The sequence below is a fragment of the Melopsittacus undulatus genome, chromosome 2 (genome assembly GCF_012275295.1).
Source record: "Melopsittacus undulatus isolate bMelUnd1 chromosome 2, bMelUnd1.mat.Z, whole genome shotgun sequence".
Classification (NCBI taxonomy): domain Eukaryota; kingdom Metazoa; phylum Chordata; class Aves; order Psittaciformes; family Psittaculidae; genus Melopsittacus; species Melopsittacus undulatus.
This window is the reverse complement of record NC_047528.1, coordinates 101,616,582-101,635,892: the sequence shown is the minus strand read 5'-3', so window position 1 is coordinate 101,635,892 and position 19,311 is coordinate 101,616,582. Positions and strand designations below refer to the sequence as shown.

The window sequence follows — 19,311 nt, the reverse complement described above, 5'->3', positions numbered from 1 at the left end:
CCTGGCAGGCATGCTGGGGCACATGAAAAACAACAAGGTGCTTGGTGACAGCCAGCATGGCTTCACTAAGGGGAAATCCTGCCTGACCAATTTGGTGGCCTTCTATGATGGGGCTACGGGACTGATGGACAGGGGTGGAGCAGTTGATGCCATCTACCTGGACTTGTGCAAAGCATTCGACACTGTCCCACACAAGACATCCTTGTCTCTAAATTGGAGAGACATCAGTTTGATAGGTGGACCACTCGGTGGATAAAGAACTGGCTGGATGGTCGCACGCAAAGAGTTGTGGTCAACGGTTCAATGTCCAGCTGGAGACCAGTAACGAGTGGTGTCCCTCAGGGATAGGTGTTGGGACCAGTCTTGTTCAATATCTTTGTCAGTGACATGGACAGTGGGATTGAGTGTGCCCTCAGCAAGTTTGCCAATGACACCAAGCTGTGTGGTTCCGTTGATACGCTGGAGGGAAGGAATGCCATTCAGAGGGAGCTTGACACACTTGTGAGGTGGGCTGATGCCAACCTCATGAAGTTTGACCATGACAAGTGCAAGGTCCTACAGCTGGGTTGGAGCAATCCCAGGCACAGCTACAGGCTGGGCAGAGAAGAGACTCGGAGCAGCCCTGAGGAGAAGGACTTGGGGGTGTTGGTCAAGGAGAAAATGAACATGAGCCGGCTTCAGTGTACACTCTGCGTACTCTGGGCAGCATCAAAAGAAGAGTGACCAGCAGGTCAAAGGAGGTGATCCTGCCCCTCTACTCTACTCTCGTGAGACCTCACTTGCAGTACTGTGTGCAGTTCTGGTGTCCTCGACATAAAAAGGACATGGAACTGTTGGAACAAGTCCAGAGGAGGGCCACGAGGATGATCAGGGGACTGGAGCACCTCCCATATGAAGACAGGCTGAGAAAGTTGGGGCTGTTCAGCCTGGAGAAGAGAAGGCTGCGTGGAGACCTCATAGCAGCCTTCCAGTATCTGAAGGGGGCCTACAGGGATGCTGGGGAGGGACTATTCATTAGGGACTGTAGTGATAGGACAAGGGGTAATGGGTTGAAACTTAAACAGCAGAGGTTTAGATTGGATATAAGGAAGAAATTCTTTACTGTTAGGGTGGTGAGGTACTGGAATGGGTTCCCCAGGGAGGTTGTGAATGCTCCATCCCTGGTGGTGTTCAAGGCCAGGTTGGATGAAGCCTTGGGTGACATGGTTTAGTGTGGGGTGTCCCTGCCCATGGCAGGGGGGTTGGAACTAGATGATCTTAAGGTCCTTTCCAACCCTAACTATTCTATGATTCTCTGATTCTATGATGCTCTGCAAAGATTTCAGCACTACCAACAGTTTTGGGGTGCCACTATTTTATGAAGCCCCAGCTGGAGACACCTTGAAGAATCACATTCTAAAAGCACCAGGTCCTTTTCCAAAGGGATCCAGGACCTGGAGGTACTTGCACCAACCAAGCATCCAGATGGGGGTTAGGTATTCCAAAGCCCTCTGTATTTTAGGAAGTCCAGTTACTCACTTTCCCAGGGTCCGAGTACAGTATAAACCACAAAAAAGTAAGCTGTGCCTGCATCAAACATCTCAACAAGCCTCACGGCAAGGTCAGCTTCTCTGAGCCAAGCACACCTCTGGTCTCTTTACAGGACCCAAAAGTGGCAGAGGTCAAACCCACACAGGAACTGATCTGAAATGAACCAAACACATTTCACACGTGCCACCCAAATGTCCTTCAAATGATGCCAACATTCAGGTGTGCTCACTCCTTTCCAGGGATGAAACAGGGTTAAATTTAACATCAGTATGTTACAGATCCCAGGAACCATCTACCTGCTCTATAGCATGCAGCTATGCCTGCTCTAGCTCCTGGTCAGGGACAAACAACAATAATGTTCAGGAAGTAATAACGGGTGAATAACTATGACCTCCTGGCTCTGGCCAGAACTGCTTCACAGGAGAAGCTGAGCGCTGCTTTAGTTCTGGGAAGTTTCACTTCAGTGACACAAGCTCCCTGCAAAACTCGCATTACTGAACTGGCTGCTCCCTCTGTGTGCTTCCATGCATTACCACTAAGTTTCAGTGGTTAATACAGCAGGCAATAGCAAAATCCAGTTTAATGGCCTGGCTGAGCACAAGCTATTGTCATCTGAACAATGTGTGCCCTAAGAGCATGGAGAGGACAGGCAAAATGGGAAGCAAATCAAGTGAGGAGCCAGTCTTCTATAGGAGAGCAAAAAGATCTTGGTAATAACGCAGGACCCAGCCCAGGCACAAAGTGAAGATTTCAAGTATAAGAATTACAGACACCTACAATTTAATTCTCCTCCGGCCCAGAGAAGCAGCGCTGAAGAGAGGTGCCAGCTGAACAGCTCTGGAGTCAGAACTTTCGTCTACAGAAGAACAGACTCAGATATGCGCTGAATGGTATCAGCCTGAATGGTCCTACAGGCACCACTACAGCTTGCCTCAAAGAAAGCCCTGTCACTGAAAGGGGACCTCAGCATTCATGGTCCACTTCCCCTGTTCCCCTAGGCTGTCAGTTTTCAACAAGAGGCCCTGTCAGAATCATTCACAGCAGAAGCAAGGGGGGCTGATGGGAAGACATACTGGTAGGAAATGATGAGATCACAGATTTAGTTCTCATCTACCACCAGAATGATGACAGCAATTTCAGTCCTTCCTCATCTCTGCTGACCCAAAATTGGCAGCTGGGAGTTGGAAGGCTTTTTTATCCCTGTATTAATTTAGAGCCTGACAGTCATCTCGGTGCCTTTCATGCAGCTGGACACGTCCACACCAGCGCACTCTCCCCAAAACCACCACAAAACTATAGCTACTTGGTTCAGCACAGGTATCCAGGCACCTGATCCAGAGAGTCTTTGCTGACTTCCAGTTTCAGCATCGCTGCGTTCTCCCTGAACACTTAAGCCTTATCATTTTTTACATGTTATCTCAGTTTGAGGTCTCTAGTAGGAACCCAAAATCTCTCCTTGCCCATTAATCTTGATTTGTACATCATCACGAGCCTGCCAACTCTGTTAGCATGTGCACTCGCTAAGACCTAAAATGTACTTCAGCTACAGTTCACACTCAACTAAATCATGACTAAATAATTGGGTTAACACAATGAAACCCCATGGATTCATATCACTCTTCCAGGCACAAGCAGTCCACAGACATAAAAAATGGTTGTCAAAGAAGAGGGTCTACTTACTTACTGTTTTATTCTGAAAAGAACTATTTTCCCACATTAACCTGTGGAGGGTTTAGTCTTGGGAAGTTTGTTCAGAAAACAAAAAAGGAAAGTCAGTCATCCCTGGCTCTCCCTCACGCGTCACGCACTGCAAGAAATGAAGCTGGTCAGGCTGCCCAAGAGAGAACAATGTGTACATATGCACTTCAACTGCCCAAGGTAATTTCTTAAGTACAACTAGGACAACCCCCCATTATGCACCAAAAAATAAAACTTTGCAATGGAAGGTTTTATTAAAGAAACACAACAGGCTAACATGTCCTGCTTTCATGCCATGTGCTGTTAGTGCAATCACCTCAAACACTACATGTGGTTAAGATCAACTCTGAAAATACAGTGAAAGAGGACAAGCGAAGCTCCTTGAAAATTGTACCATAAAAAGATTAGAGAAATCTCAGTTCCAAACAGGATGTAAATGAGAGAACAAGACAGTAATTCATTACAATACAATCAAAACACCAAGAAAATGAGTTTTGTGCTATTTGATTTGTTACACCACAAGAAAATTAAGTGAACTTGAAAAATTACTGAAAATAACAAAGTGTTGTTTTTACATCACACACAACTACTGTGCTGACTCAGACTACTGATTTATGAAATACAGATACTTGGAGATTTAAAAACAAGGTATATGTTCACTGAATCTCTCCATTCCATGGCATAAGCCAACTGCTCAGCAGCTGGAGCTGAACACATTAGCCCAGGATGCTCCCAATCAGAAGCTCTACTCCTCCTTTAGCAATGCCTTTGGTCATCATCAGAAGAGATCACTGGCCTGGCAGAGCTACTGGAATTAAATAAAATGAAAGGTTCTGGCTCCTATCACACATGAAAAACATGAAAAACAACATGGCCATGAGTACTGCCTTCCCAATGATCCCTCTGAGTCAGTAGGATCACTGCCTCTGCACGTCATGCTCATGTGAAGGGACACTTGTCTGTTTCAAAATCAGGAGCTCCTGTGAAGCTCTTGTAGGATGTCCCTGAACCAGTCAGATGATAGGTACAGACAAGACACTATGGATGCTGATGCAAGCTGCAAGCATGTCCTGAGCACTGGATAAAAACACTGAAAATGGCTCCTGCTGAAGGAAAGCCTGGTCTGAATGTGTTCATACAAGCCACAGGCACCATGGAGGCTCCTCGCCAATGCTGAGCTAAGGCTCTCCAGCCTGCTCAGAGAGCACTGACAGTCATGGTCCTCACAAGCTACCAGATTATGGCCAATAGAGGTTGGCTATAAGTGGTTGTAGAAAGAGAACAAAAACGTATTTTCTCCCACATCACAGATTCAAACAACCATGGAAGCAACAAGCAAGTAGAAGGTAGCCAGCATCTAAAGCTCTTCCTGAGTAACACAGATATTCAGCAGGGTACTATTTGGCCATGATACCCAACAGGCTGTACCTGGCAGCAGGGTAAAAGTTGTGACAGGTAAGACAATAAAAAGTATCCTAAAAAAAACCCCAACCAACTACGGAAAAGCATCACCTGGTCCACCACTAGTACCCTTGCAGGCATCATCACAAGCCCCTGTGTAGACTGTGGCTCCCTGTGCTGTCAGGAAATATCCCACCAAACCAATGGCATAAATTTCCCGAGCACAGTGCTCAAACTTCCTTCTAAGCAACATCACTCAACCTAGAAAGCTCTATCCTCCTGTGGAATGGGTCAGTGTTAAGGGGCCAAGTGCTCAAGACTGAGCAGCCCTCTGCAATTTCCACACTCCTGCTGTGTGTTAAACTATGTATTGTCATGGCAGGACTAGACTCTTGACACCTGAGTGACCAAGTTGCTCTTTAATACCTGGACTGAGTAAGACAGCTACCAGAGAAAGCCCACAGTCCCTGGTTTGTGGCTGGGTAGCCCCAGCACACAGTCTCTCCCCAACAGCACAGCAGTAACTACCACTGATGCCAGCGTGGAAGGAAACTTGCCCTCTTAGCAACATTGGCCACTTAAAGGAACTGCCTTTTGCTCAGACTTGCCTATATATCTTGGTATATGTCAGATACACTTGTAGACATATCATTCCTGCCAATATGCCAAAGAACTTAGGGTTAAAGACAAACAGGGAGAATCCAGCTCTTCCTGAAACCAGAAGATGCTTGACTTCAAGGAACCCTAGAGTACAGCCAACACCCCTTCAGGTGACCAATGCTATCTTGCTCTGTGTTTGCTGCTAGCACAAGATCATCACAGCCAGTGTCTAAGCCCTCAATATTACCACAATGCAAAAGCAATACTGGTATGACACTACACTTGGAATAATCACTACTTATGAAATAAGAGCTTCTAGAGCTTGAAAAACTCTTAAGATATCCCATGGTGTTGATATCCTGTGAGTGAAAGGAAATCTTGTTCACAGTCTTCTATCCATATTAACATGTTTGACATTGTTTTTTTCCTTCCATGTTCTGCATACATTTCAACACATGTATGCGGACAGCAGACTTAAATTCTCCTCTTAATTACTGCTGGTTTACAGTAGTCAGTCAAGGAGGTTGCACTGATGAGGGAAGGGGTAAACCTGACACAGGAAGTACTGACATAGCTAATCATTTGCCTATTCCACCTCTAAGAGAGAGATGGGAGGTGTAACTGACTGAAGTCAATAATAGGAATCCACATGAAAGTACATGTGTGTGCCACAGCAATATATGCTACACAACAACAGTGCTTCCCTTATCCCCAGTAAAGGTGTGGGACCCCTTGCTCAAGAAACAAAAGGAGATTCTGAGCTTCTACATGGCTGTGCAGCTACAGTGTCCCCTTACTGCTTCTGCTGTATAAGCTATTTCCTTGGGATTTTTTCCTCTTCTTTGCTGTAGTCTACCCACCATGCAGCTGAGTTGCAGCTAAGTTGGTGATATTCTTAAGCTGGAAGAAGAGGGATAATGGAAAGAGGGTCTGGGCTTTTTGGTTCAAAATGAGATCATGCTGAGGGAAAGAAAGAAGGCAGCAGCCTCAACAGCTCAAACTGGGCCTCAGATGAGTTATCAAGTGTCACACCTTCCCTCTGCCTTGACCTTCCCTCCACAAAATTACCTTGTTCAGTGCAACACGAACACATGCCAAAAGCCAAGCCCTGTTTATCACATAGGTTACCTTCAGGATCAGGTGAAACTAAGAGAACTTTGGGAGCTGCTTGGTTCACACTTATTAACTTCTCTCTGGCACTTGTAAAGCTCAGACTTGGCAGAACAAGGGGCAATTGGACCTCAGATCTTACCCAGAAGTGGAAGCACAAGAGCTGAACTATTTCACAACTCTGTTTAAACAAGTTTCTAGTTTAGTTTGCCTGTCTGGCCCACAAGTATAATAATTATACAACCTGTGTTCAAAATTAGGCTGCAAATGACCTAATAATACCATGATTTATTTTTTAAAAAAAGAGAAATTGCCACATTTTTTGTTCAAAATCCATCCTTCTATTACTGCTATCTTTAATCTTCATTTCTCTTCAGATAGGCCTAGGCAAACAGATTACTTAATTCTCTGTACAAGTATATATACAGCATCAGGAAACATTGTGAGACAGTGCTGCCTAACATCCTCTGATATGCAAAACCACAACCAAATAGGATGAAATTTTCCTACACTCCAGATTCTTTCCAACCTGTTCCCACAGCTGTTGGGTAAAAAGTCTCAGAAAGTTAAAATGGAGAAGCACTTGAATCATAATAACCATTATCTGACAGATCTCTCTAGAAATCATTCTGTACTAGAAGGAACTGAAATTTCCAACTGACAGCTAAAGATAGCTCCTGCTTTGATGAAAACTTGCAGAAAAACCCCACCAAAAACCAACCTCATCCAAACCCTCCAATTTTTTATTTCTTTTCACTGGAGATGATTAAAAGCATCTTACCCAGGATTATGCAGCTCAGTACGGGCCCCTAATAAAAGACTTCATGGCAAAATTGCTGTATGACTGAGTGAAACAATGGCTTCTTTATTAATATTTTAAAGACTCCTGAGGGAAATGCTGTACAGCTGGAATGCCCTCAGTGAAAGGTTCATTGCCATGCTATGCACTTCTGCTGTGTAATGTTTTACAAGCTGCACTGTCCTGTGAATGAGGGGAGTTAGTTCTCAGCTGGTAGAGGCAGCTTGCATAATACCAGACAAGTTAATCAGTAACAAGCAATGCAGGAGACCTTTGTTCCAAGTGTGACATACACAAATTCCACACTAAGCACATTGACGCTTCTAAGAGTTACTCATTGACATGCTCTATTAAATTGCTTGGACTATATGTTGATGCACCAAAAAGATTAACAGAGCTGCATCCTTCTGATGCCTTCGACCCTAAACTGCTGCAGTACAACCTCAACGCAAAGCTCAGCTCACTTCTGGTAAGAAAGCACGGGTGGATGATAGGAAGCTCCTTGCAGCATGCCCACGTGTCAAGACAATGCAGGCAGACAAGGAAGCAGCAAACAGAGAAACGCAAGTTGGCAGCCAGTGGGGAGCTTTGTAACAGGACTCTCTGCTTACGGAAATGGTTACGGGAAGTATTTGTCGTGTGCCCTTGCTGTGAGGCAAGTGCTCCCCTGTCCACTCCGAACAGCTCACTAAACCACCACCCTCTCCCCAGCCTTCCCAAATAAAGGCAAAGGGAAAGGAGGCATAAGGCATGCTTCTCCTGGCACTACTTGGAATGCCAGACCAAGGACAGCTGGCTTCTAGCAGGTGGAAGAAACGCTGCACCAAAAGCTGGGGAGCAGCACAGCCCTTAACATTCATTGGAGCATTTAATTAATGCCAAGTTTGAGGAAAAGGATGCTGGTTTTCCTTGTCCAGCACTTGCCCAGACAAAAACATCCTTTGAATTGGCCCATCCTGTCACAGTTTATCATACAACAGCACCTCCCATCTCCCCAAGGCTGGATCCAGCCAGCTGAACTTTCAGTGTCAGAACTGGTGCGAGTCTCCCTCTGTCAGACTGCCACAGCTGATCTGTCCAGGTAGATGACGTGACTTGTTTGCTTAAATGCCTTAGAAGCAGTCTCACCACTGGTGCAAGGCTGAGCAAGGGGAAGAAGAGCTTCCAGTAGCACACTGGACAGTCTGCCAGTCCCCAGCCTTACTCTAAAACACCAGCGAACAGCTGAAATTCAAAGGACTGATAGGGAAAAAAACATCCATCATGACTGCTCTCTCGGAAAAGAAAACGCAGTCTTCGATAACAGCAAAATCATTTCCCTTCAACAGGTTATTTTCATGTCTATGGATGCTACAAATAGCTCTGAGACAAGGGAGAAGGCCAGCAAATGATACTCGAGGAGGACCTTGCTGCTGCCTGGCTGGAGAGCTGCCCGTGACACTGAAAACTGACACATCTCCCTCCACACAGTCCCAATGCCCAAGGCAGAGCCTGACGGCACCCACCAGCCATGCAGAGGCACACCCGGCATGCATGCACGCTGCACCCTGAGGAGTCAGTGGAAAGAGCACTCATGGGGACGCAAGGCTGGGAAGGCAGCTGGCACATCCTGCAGTCCTGTGAAAACTGGCTTTAAGCGCCCACCCCTCTCTGCAGCTTTAAGAGCCCACCCCTCTCTGCAATTCCACACATAGCCTACCAGACATGCAAAAGCATGTGTGAGGACATTCCTGCAGCATTTCATAGAATAGTTAGGGTTGGAAAGGACTTATTAAGATCATCTAATTCCACCCCCCCACACACACACCACATTACTGTCAGCTAGAAGAATTAGTCACCTAATAACTTCATCTTCCTTGGCATGAGGGAGAAGGTTATTTCATCCAGAACTCAAATGTTACCCATCTCACAGCAAACTTTTTCAGGCATATCTTGCTGAGGGCAGCATCTTCTCCCTCAATATGTAAAAACACACACATATACACATATGGTTATAAAGCATTTTTTAATTATGCAAAGAAACCCCATGAGACTGACTGGTTGTCCAAACACCAAGCCACAGGAACATAAAGCTAGCATGGGTGCCTCAGACACAGCAGGCTGCACCTCAACAGCCTGTCAGGCTATCCCACATGTGTGCAGTCTGTTATCCCAGCAGCATGTTTTGCTACAGTACAAATGCCCTTACAGAATTGCTAGCAAAAAAAGTACACCTTGAACTGCCCAGTGTGAGCCACAATTTACAGGCAGAGCATGCCAAACCTCAGTTATACTGGTTTTGCTATAACTGCAGTGCTAGACTACCAGCTTTTTAATGGTTGCAAATAATGTGAATTCCTGCATAATCTGAAAGGCACTTGAGACCCAGGGACTGAGGTGTGTGTACAGCACCACCTCCTGTGGAAAATTTTACTCACTGTACTTTCAGTGACGTGAATAAGCGGTGAAGGCAAATTTTTAACTTGCCTTCACCACCTTAAGGAGGCACATAAACTGTGAAGTCTGGTAACCACAGCACCTCGCATCAAGTACTTCCATTAAAACTACTCCAGAATTTCAAGGAAACTTGTTTTGTCTAAAGAATGATGATTCATAAAATACAGTGGTTTGCAAGCTTCTATTTCAACAAGATATTTATCAGAAATGTTTCTCAGGTCAAAGACAGCAAGTTTAGAAACAGAATCATCTTTCACCATGTGTATATGAAAGACACAAATGCAAAAGCATCTCTATTCTATTAAATAGAGCACTCACTTGGCATATATAAAACATAAAGGTTCCAGTCTTTGCTCTGCCTGACTCAGAAGGAATGTAAATGCAGGTGAGTAGCCTAACTGTTTGTTCCAAATAGTACCTGCTTTATATAAAATAGAAAAAAACCCTGACAAGAGCTAGAGCAGTACCTGCTTTGGATGCTGGAAACAAATGGAAACCCATGCTCTGAATCAATTGATCAGAAAAAATCAGTTGATCAGAAAAAATAAGAAACTGCTGGCTTAGCCTTCCCTCATGAAACACCACCATCTCATAAACAGTCCATCACTATCAGACCCCCTTCTTTACTTCCTCCTTTCTTCCCTCTCCTCTAAAATGAGAAACTGATGACAAGGCTGAGAAAATGGACTGTCCTGAGCTAATCATGTCTATCTATTGGCACTTCTGAAAATACATTTTGTACTGAATTGAAGACATGCAAGTCTATGAAGTTAACAAATAAATGCCTGACCCAGTAAGTCAAAGAGCTCATCCAAGAGGCTTCAGGGCAATATTCACCCTCCTCTTGTATCACAAAATTAGGAATAAAAGCAGCAGTTAAAGCTGACAACTGAATATACACTGATTTTCCCCACTGCAGTTTACACTCAACTGCATCTCCCTTCCTCCATTGAGCCAAAGTGAGTTATTAATTATGGTATGCTGTAATCACTGCCTAAAATTTAAGTAGTTTGTAGAACATGGACAGGAGTTAAGGGTCAAACTGGTGGGAGCAAATACCAGTGTTCGCTTCTGGGGTTTGTTTGTTTGTTTGTTTGACGGTTCTTTAAGACTTGAAGTGAACTTTCCTTTATCCAGGTGCATGGAAAAGAGGTTTAACAAACAAATATTGGAAAACTGCTGTACTACATTAATTAAACATAGTGTTCTAAAGCTGGGTGCACAAACTGATCTTTATTTAGTTAGTCCTTGCTGTCCCTGAGACAGCATTGTTCTCTGTCCTTTCCCCGAGTATTCCTTGGTTGTGATTTTGGGGAGAAAGGTCACCACCTTGCCCTTCCTAGTGACTGTCAACTGAGTATGAACCACCAAAGTCACCTAGGGTTTGGTTATTAACTTTAGCAAGGATTTGATCTAGCCCTCAATTATCTGTCTCATCTCCTCTAAGAAATCTCCATTTGCGGGCCATCAGACAGCAGTCACCATTACAAACACTTCTCAAATTTCAGCTTGATCATTAACTATGGGGCATTAAAACTGCAGAGAAGGGTGGAGAAATCTTAAAATAAGCACTGTCTGACACTAAGGATACCTAACTGAGCCCTGGGAAAGCACTGGTGTGTTCTCTTCTATGAAGGAGCACACCTTTATTGTGCTTCCAATAATACTGTGCATTTAAGACCCATGACAGGATAGATCAATCAGGTATCTTCCCATCTCTGTTTGATTCTGGAAGTTCAAAAGTCACAAAGTCAACACACAGACCAACCTATTCTGCTTTTTTCCACAAAATGGCAACAGCAGCAGTTCCCCCATCTTGCCTTCAAGGTTCTTTGGGCACTGCTGACCCTGCCTGCAGATGCGTTCACAAGAACATGGGCCACAACAGTCAGGACTGTGGCAGAGACCTCTAGGAAGCTGCTTTAGCATTAACAGCATAAGTGTTCCACATGTCACCCAACAGACACAGCTAAGGCTTTCTTTGCAGGAACCCACTGGGCTCAATTCAAGCTCAGAAATAATGGGACTTCCACTCTGCAGCACTTAGACCTGTATTGAGAGGCTGCACTGGAAATGGGATGGATTCCTGTCTCTGGAAAAGTGGTCAAACATGCTCAAGGTTGTACAGAAGCTTTGAATCAAAGACAGTAAACAACTTTATTCATGGTGTATCACAGTGGCTCTGCCTGCTTTTGGGAGGTAACAGCTCCCTAAGGCCCACCTCTCTGGTTTACCAAGAGTTTCAGAAAGCTTACTCACAGCATCCTCTCTCCAAGAAAGCCTACTGGGTTTCAGAAGAGTAACTGAGCTATGTTCTATTCTGGAAAAAAAACTCAACCCCAAACCGAAACACCACTACCACCACCACGACCACCAAACAACTCAAAGCCAGCCAAGCATGCAAAAAACAAACCAAAACAAAAAAATCCCCACAAAATGCCAAAACCAACCAACCCACCCCTCAAAAAAACCCAAACCAACATATATGTAGTGGGAAGTAGGGGGTGGGGGTGAAGTGTTAGAAACCTTGTCATAATTTCTAAGAATGATTCTGCAGTTTGCTTTCTAAAATTTGTTGCATTTAGTATTTTATTTTGGAGAAGATAAATATAAGTCAGAACATATTCATACAGAACTTCAGAGCCAAACACTTCAAAGCCAAAATTTGCAAAGTAGCTTAACCAAGCTCAGATAAAATCAGCATGAGAGTTAGAAAGGAAACCCTGGAGTTCCTAGCTCTTGTGCCTGAATTCAGATTGCCACACTTGCCTTTCACCATGAGTGCAAGAATTTGTATATAGGCTGGTTTTTGGAGCTATACTGGGTACTAACTGCAGCAGAGTATTACCACTGTATTAAAAACAGTGCCACCTGAAGACAGCAAAGAGACTGCAAAGGACGAACCAGTTTTCTTTGGGGCTTCAAAAAGGATCCTTCACCTTTATAGTATAAATCTACTAAGTTAGATTTCTCTCTGAAATTTACTCCAGACTCCTCCTTTACTAATCAGTTGTCCTACAACGGTACTGTAAAGCTTTTATAGCAACTGCAGCATTACCATCTCAGCAACATCTCCTACCAGAACATGGACATAATGAACATACCCTAACTCCATACGGAAACAAAAAAGTTCCACTGTGCTACCACAGGCAAGGTCATTCTCCTCAATGACAAGTGCCCTACCTATCTCTGAATTCACTTGAATTCCTCCAAGGCTGAGAATAATTGCTCTTTTGAAGTCAGTTATCCATTGAAGAATGAAAACATTCACTATCATTTACTGAACAGCATACTTAAAAATGTCTGCCTTAGTTTCCTTCTATGGTTATCTTTGATGTCACTCTGCTCTAGCCCAGCACATACAGCACTGTTACAGTTACTGGGGCTGAGGGAGGGGGAACACCTGGTAACTGCTTGCCCGCAAATGAGACCTCTGTAAGTGGGTTTGAGTTCTACAGAAAAGCTTAACAAGGAAAAAGTCCTTCCCAAGAGTGATCTCTGTGTATAATGTACCATTTCTTTTCCATCAGTTGTGACAGGCCTCTGCACTAAGGCAAATTCAGAGGTTTTTGCTTTTTGCTTTTGTATTTTTGATTTTGCTTACCTAAGTTTTCAGGCAACTACATTTCTTACAGAACACAGATCTAAAGACACTCCAAGAATTAAAGTGCTAGCAGTAAAAACGTTTCTATAGTTTACATTATAATGCTTATCTGCCAAACAATCAGAATGAAACATTCACTTCTTTATTTACTCATTAAAGAACGTTAGTCAATGTCCTTTACAACTTCTGGAATGTTATAAAAGAAACTACAGATGAAGGGCCACATTCTGTGTACATTTATGCCAGGGGAAAAAAAATATTTCACACACACACCCCACCACCCACCCCAAAAAAATACAATCAACAAATGACTGCTAAAATGACCAGTCTGCAATGGGAGCTCCAAAATGTGCAGCCAAAGTAATACTAGATCAAGAACTTAGCTTATGATTCAGCTGTGGGATTTAAAGGACAAACACATGTAGTGGAGACCTTAAGAAAAAACTCCAGTCTCAATTTTTATTTTGGAGAAGCAATTCAACTGCTCTGTTCCACCCACCTCAATTATAGTAGCTGTGAACTCAATTTGAACAATAAAATCAATTTAAAACCCCAGCAATATGGACTTATACCTACTTTGCCTCAGCATAAGAGACACATTGTGGACACATGCAAGAATGAATTCTGCTAAAGTACTGAAATGCTTTTATTTTTCCCCTGTAGGCTTTTGCCTTTTTTTTCTGCTGCCACTGAAAAGCCATGACAGAGGGAGATTACGCATGTGGTGACAAATACTTGTTCGCTTATTGGAATCTAGTCCCTTTGAGCATAAACTAGAAGTTATCATCTATATTCTAATGGCAGCTTGGAAGTGATTTAAAAAGCTGCAGCTTTGTTGATACTGGCTGCCACTCTCAGTGTTGGATTTCAGTAATCTATTCCTTAAACTAGATGCAATTTCCAAGGAAACAGCACTTTAACCCACAGATCGGATTTTATTTCATAAAGGGAGATGGCAATGCAGTTAGCTCTTCCTCTCCCCTCAAAGAAAACACCATTTTGGCACTGTAAAAGTATCCAAGCTGGGAAAATTCTTGCTGCTCCATCATTCTGCTATCATCAGCTGACAACAAAGCACTCGCAAATACATGGAGACAGTAAAACAGAAGCTATGCATGTGCTGGGAAAACATCTGCATTGATGGAGAGATCCATCCAAGATATATTTACACACCGCACCAACACCCTTGTACAGACGTTAGTCTTGAGGCACGGAATTGAGTGAGCTCATTCTGGTTTTAACAGTGAGTATTTCTGTCTTTATACTCTCTCAATTTAACATTTTCCCATTTTATTTGACTTTGAAGAAAGCAAACAAAACCAAAATCAGATAATAATTAGTAAGTTAATATAAACCACAGGAAATATCAACTGATGTGCAGAATTATGACTGTCTACAGATAAACCTGGACCCTATCTGGAGAATTTGAATTCCTGTGTCTATAATATTCCAAGCCCCACACAAGCTCACTTTAGAGACAATCCAGATCACGGTGGTTATCCAAGAAAGGGCTAAGAAGTTATCCTTGCTTGAGCCGAATTAGGTGCTGACATCCAGTCTCAAGGACACACTTGGCCAAGAGAAGACTCTTGACTTTCATTTCATTAAATACTTCCTTGTACTATATTCACTCAAGGAAATTGCATGAGTGATTTTTTTTACAGTATCATAATTAATTGAGTTAAATGCCCTTAATAAACTCTTTGCTTTTGTTTCTCGGCTGGTCCCCAATACAGCTACTCCACATACAAAACATGTTCACAGCTTCAAAAAGTGACAAGTATAGTTTTTCACTTTAAAACTTTCCATGACATAAAAACACAGGTTTGTTTAGCAGGTCTTACCTCCAAAAGTCCATCTTCCGGCAGGTCTGTGCAGTGGACAGCATTCTGAACCTTGTTCTTCCCAAAGAGAGCACGCAGAGTTCCAGGACGGAGATGACGAGCTATTTCCTATTGAACACAACAAAACCAGAAGACTGTTCTGAACCACACTGCTCCTTTATATTGTGAATGCAATAGAGTCTTATAAAGTAAAACATTACTGTGCTATTAAAATATGTGTAGTATGCTATAAAAGAAAACGAAGACAGAAATTCCAGCTTGCATTACACACATACACAGCTGTTGAAAAAACGTGACCAAGACTTGTGAAAACTAACTGCTTGAAACTGGCTAATCAAGCCACTGCGGTTGACATGCAGGACTCTTCATATTACAGATACATCTTCCTGTTACTTGCATTAATACAACTAGTTAACACCTTTGCAGCTCTCAAGAACAGAATGTCAGCCCTTGGGGAGCAGACACAAGTACACCACCTCCCCAACACTGAACTATTTGCTTCAGAACCTGACATTTGTGAAGCCTGGCTGCTGAATAGACTCTTGGTCTTCTCCTCTGCAGTGACTTTCTGATATTGTGACTAGTGCCAACATCTGATCCCTCCTGAGGATCAGTCCAGACTCTCTCTATCTCTTATTTATTTGAAGTTGACATTTCAATACTCTTCTTCATCAACAATGCCTTCATCAATAAGTATGTCCTTGACCTCTCTGTGTTTTTCTTACTACAGCAGACACCACTCATAACATTCTTCTCCTGACTCTTTGTGATGGTATATCTCCTATTTTATCCCACAGAGGACTGCCTTCATTGGCTCTCCTGTCCACCATGCTCTTTCTTTGAAGGCAAAATGCAGTTCCACTGTACTTCTCCACACTATTGCCATGTATTGTTGTCTTTTAACTCCTTTCCTGTCTCAACTGTGCTATACCTCGTGGGCCTCTCTTCCCAACACCCTGGAGAATTTCTCCAAGTCTACCTCATACACAGTGTGCTTCCTATTAAAATTCAGTGGTGATGGCATTAACACAATTTTCCCTCCTTAAAACCATTAGGACATTCTTCAATGAGTGCCTCCTGAGCACTCCTGCCTCTGAGGGGTCAGGCTCAAGGCAAGCTCATGCTACAGCTACTGAATTGAGAAAAGAAGCATTTTCCTTGCCAACAGAACATACATCAGCCCCTTTCTGAAGAGGCACTGAGTACATTAGGGTGTAATCACTTTGGAAGTGGCCAGCTGGGTTTCACTGTGCCACTCCCAGGTGTTTGTTTTGGTGTCACAACTGGAGGTTACCGTCCTCACAGCCGAGTCACCAGACTGGATCATCCAAGCATTTCTTAACTTTCAGTGTCAGATGGGTTCAAAGTGACTTCAGTATTGGCTCTTGGCTCAGCTAGAAAGTTTTGCACAGGTACAGGTGAGAACCACTTGCATGATGCCCACTCTCTTCTGGCATGGCAGTTAACGTTTTAAGCTAGTCCCAAAAGCATTATTTGACAACACCCTTTGCCCACTTTCCAACTTCACCCACTTGTCATGTCTCATAACTGAACTAAGACAATTTTCAGAGCAAGATCTTATTTTAGCCCAGCAAGTCCTAGATATTTTCCTGCAATAACAATTAACAGTTATGGTGATTTGTTACCTAGTAACCTAGATCTGCTACCTGTGGTGATCTGCTACTCACCAGGAAGACAATTAAACTGCTTTAATGCTTGAAGTATGCCTAAACCAAAACATTCTGTGAGCAGAAGTTTCAGTTCCCCATTGTTACTGTGTGTATGTCACAGGTTATACAGGATCTTTGGGTATCGATGTCAAGGATATTCGAATAAGATACAAGATAGTTCAAGAGTCTGACTTTCAAAAAAAAATGCCCAAGGAGAAAAAAAACCTCCTCTACATGGTCCTCATAAAGGCTTGTGATAAGAAAGTCTGCTGGAGAAACATAAGTCACATGCCAGTTAACTATAGCAATGTGACACTTTAATCAAGCCTTCCTTGAAACAACTCTTGATTCCTGTAACAACCAGCTGTCAGGAAGCCAGCGGCAGCACTCAGCTTCCCATTACTTTAAAGAAAGTTTGGGCATATTAGAAAAAATTATTGTGACTGTTAAATCTTTGGGAACACTTTAGCAAGAAACAGCTCAGATCTAAAAAGCTAAACCTTGGTATTTCATACTCTATATCCCATCCATCACACTCTTTTGTTCAAACTGTTCCATCCTTCAACAAAGCCAAAAATTCCGCTTCTTATGAAACTTTCCCAAATGCAGCTATAGCCTTGTGACCTGCAATTTTTCCTAAGCTCTCATTTCTGTTTCACGACTTCTTAACAGAAGACCTCATGCTTTTTCTCTCAGACTCCCTCTCTCCCACTAACATTGGCAAAAACTCTTACTGTTGCAGTTCCTTCAATTTTTCAACACAGGTTGCTACACATTCGCTTGCCCTCCTGAAACTCATCAGCCATCTTGCACAAAAAGGGACCATTCTGTTCTGTCTAGGATTGCAGTAGATCAGAAGTACACAAAGATCGGTTCTCCAGCACTTCACACTGTTAGCACCTGCTTAGTAAAAATCTAAAGAAGTCTTTCTTGTCCTCAGCTAACAAACAGGACAAGAGGTAAAGCAGTCTCTGCTTATATTTACACAGCCAAACAAAGGACAATAATTGACAATTCCAAAATTTTGCTATTCCATTGCTTTTTTTTACTAGGCTAAAGAGGAACCCTCAGGGAACAAGGCCTCTGTAAATGATGGAGATACAAAGAGTTGTATGGATCAGACACAATTGTCCTTGTGTATGTACAGGGTTTCATCTGCAACAACAGGGAGATTCAAAACCTCTTTTTCCTAAGCTTTCCACTAAGTTTATTTTCTGGAGTATGTGCTTTGTGCATCAGTTTTCAAAAACTTTTTTGAAAGGAGTTGAGAGTGGGATGATGCAGGAGTTAAGAGCAGCTACAGTTCTATCATATGCATGAAAGGAGGGTAACGTGCACTGGAACTTCATGTGCAGGTATAAATGGAGGTGCCACAAATTTGCATCTCACAAAGAATACACTGTCTGCAGCAAAATAAACCAGTGTTGCTGTACCAAAAGGCTTCATATCCACTTCGGTCTTTTACAGCAAGCTATCTGATCACACCCTACAGGCTGGGCTTTGATCTTCACCTAGCCCTTTGAAGATCCTTGCCCTACACAAGTTACAGATATACTTCATGTATCTATCACTCTATAATTGTGCCCAGTGCAACACTGCCTGTATCAAGTACTTAGCACATTCTAAAATCTTTCTATTTCCATATGAGTGAAGGGAAATAAATGTCACCAGTGCCAGTAATATGTCAAAAAGAGACTGAAATACCATAAACTTACTCATAAGCAAAGCTCATTAACTGCTTTTCCTTCAAATGTCTGTCTTTTCCTGGGCTGGATGGGAAGTTACAAAGTAATGTGTATTCCAGTCAAAATTTCAGATTTAAAGAAAATGTCAAGAAAAAGTATCTGCCATGAATATTTAATAAGGTATCTAAAAAGGCCAAAAGGCCTCACTGCCTTTAAACATTTCTGTGTGCTTTGTTGCTTAAATGGCATTTAAGGAAAAGCCAAGGAGGCGACTATTGACTGTGCAGCAACCATTCCCTTCCTCATCACTGGGAAACAGCACAAACTCTCAATGCACCAAAATTACACAAATGAGCTTTTACAGCCTAAAATTCTGTTCTACTTGAACATGAACTAGAACAAGGAAACCTTGAAAATTCATTATGGGTCCTCTCGAATGAATTAGAATAAAAATAAGAGTTTGTGATCAAATTGTCTGCTACCTATGGTGTGCTCCCAAGGCAGGTTCACTCTTTCACATCTACTTTCAGGCCAGCACCATTCATGGGCTGCAATAAACTGCACAGCCCTCTCTAAGCCCCCAGTAAAATATCTTGTTTTCCTTCTCTATCCAAGCCCTGTGTGTCTACTCCTTGCTCATCTTAATATTCTTCATTCATCACTCTTTCTGAAGGCTCTATGTTGACTTGGTCTCCCCACCTCTGCTTTCCCCACCCTGCACTCACGAAGCTTTCTGTTCTGCATTTCTCCATGCTCCACTGCTGTCATGAAAGAGATGACTCCTCATTTCCCTTGAGGGTGCCAACTGATCCAGAAAGCAGTAGCCAGCCTCAGCCAAACAAGCAAGTGCCTTTCTCCTTTTAAAGACCAGCTACACCCTTGTCAAGAGAAAAGAACACACATTAACTGTGAACAAACAAAATAATGTAAATTC

General features: G+C 43.0%; 1 protein-coding gene across 1 annotated transcript in view; it reads right to left on the bottom strand.

The window, feature by feature from the left end:
• The window catches only part of NME7 (NME/NM23 family member 7), a 97,147-nt gene that overhangs the window by 3,296 nt on the left and 74,540 nt on the right, over positions 1-19,311 (bottom strand). The window contains exon 11 of the mRNA XM_031051354.2: positions 15,023-15,130. Within this exon, the coding sequence (XP_030907214.1) occupies positions 15,023-15,130 (108 nt within the window). The remainder of the gene's footprint in view (positions 1-15,022; positions 15,131-19,311) is intronic.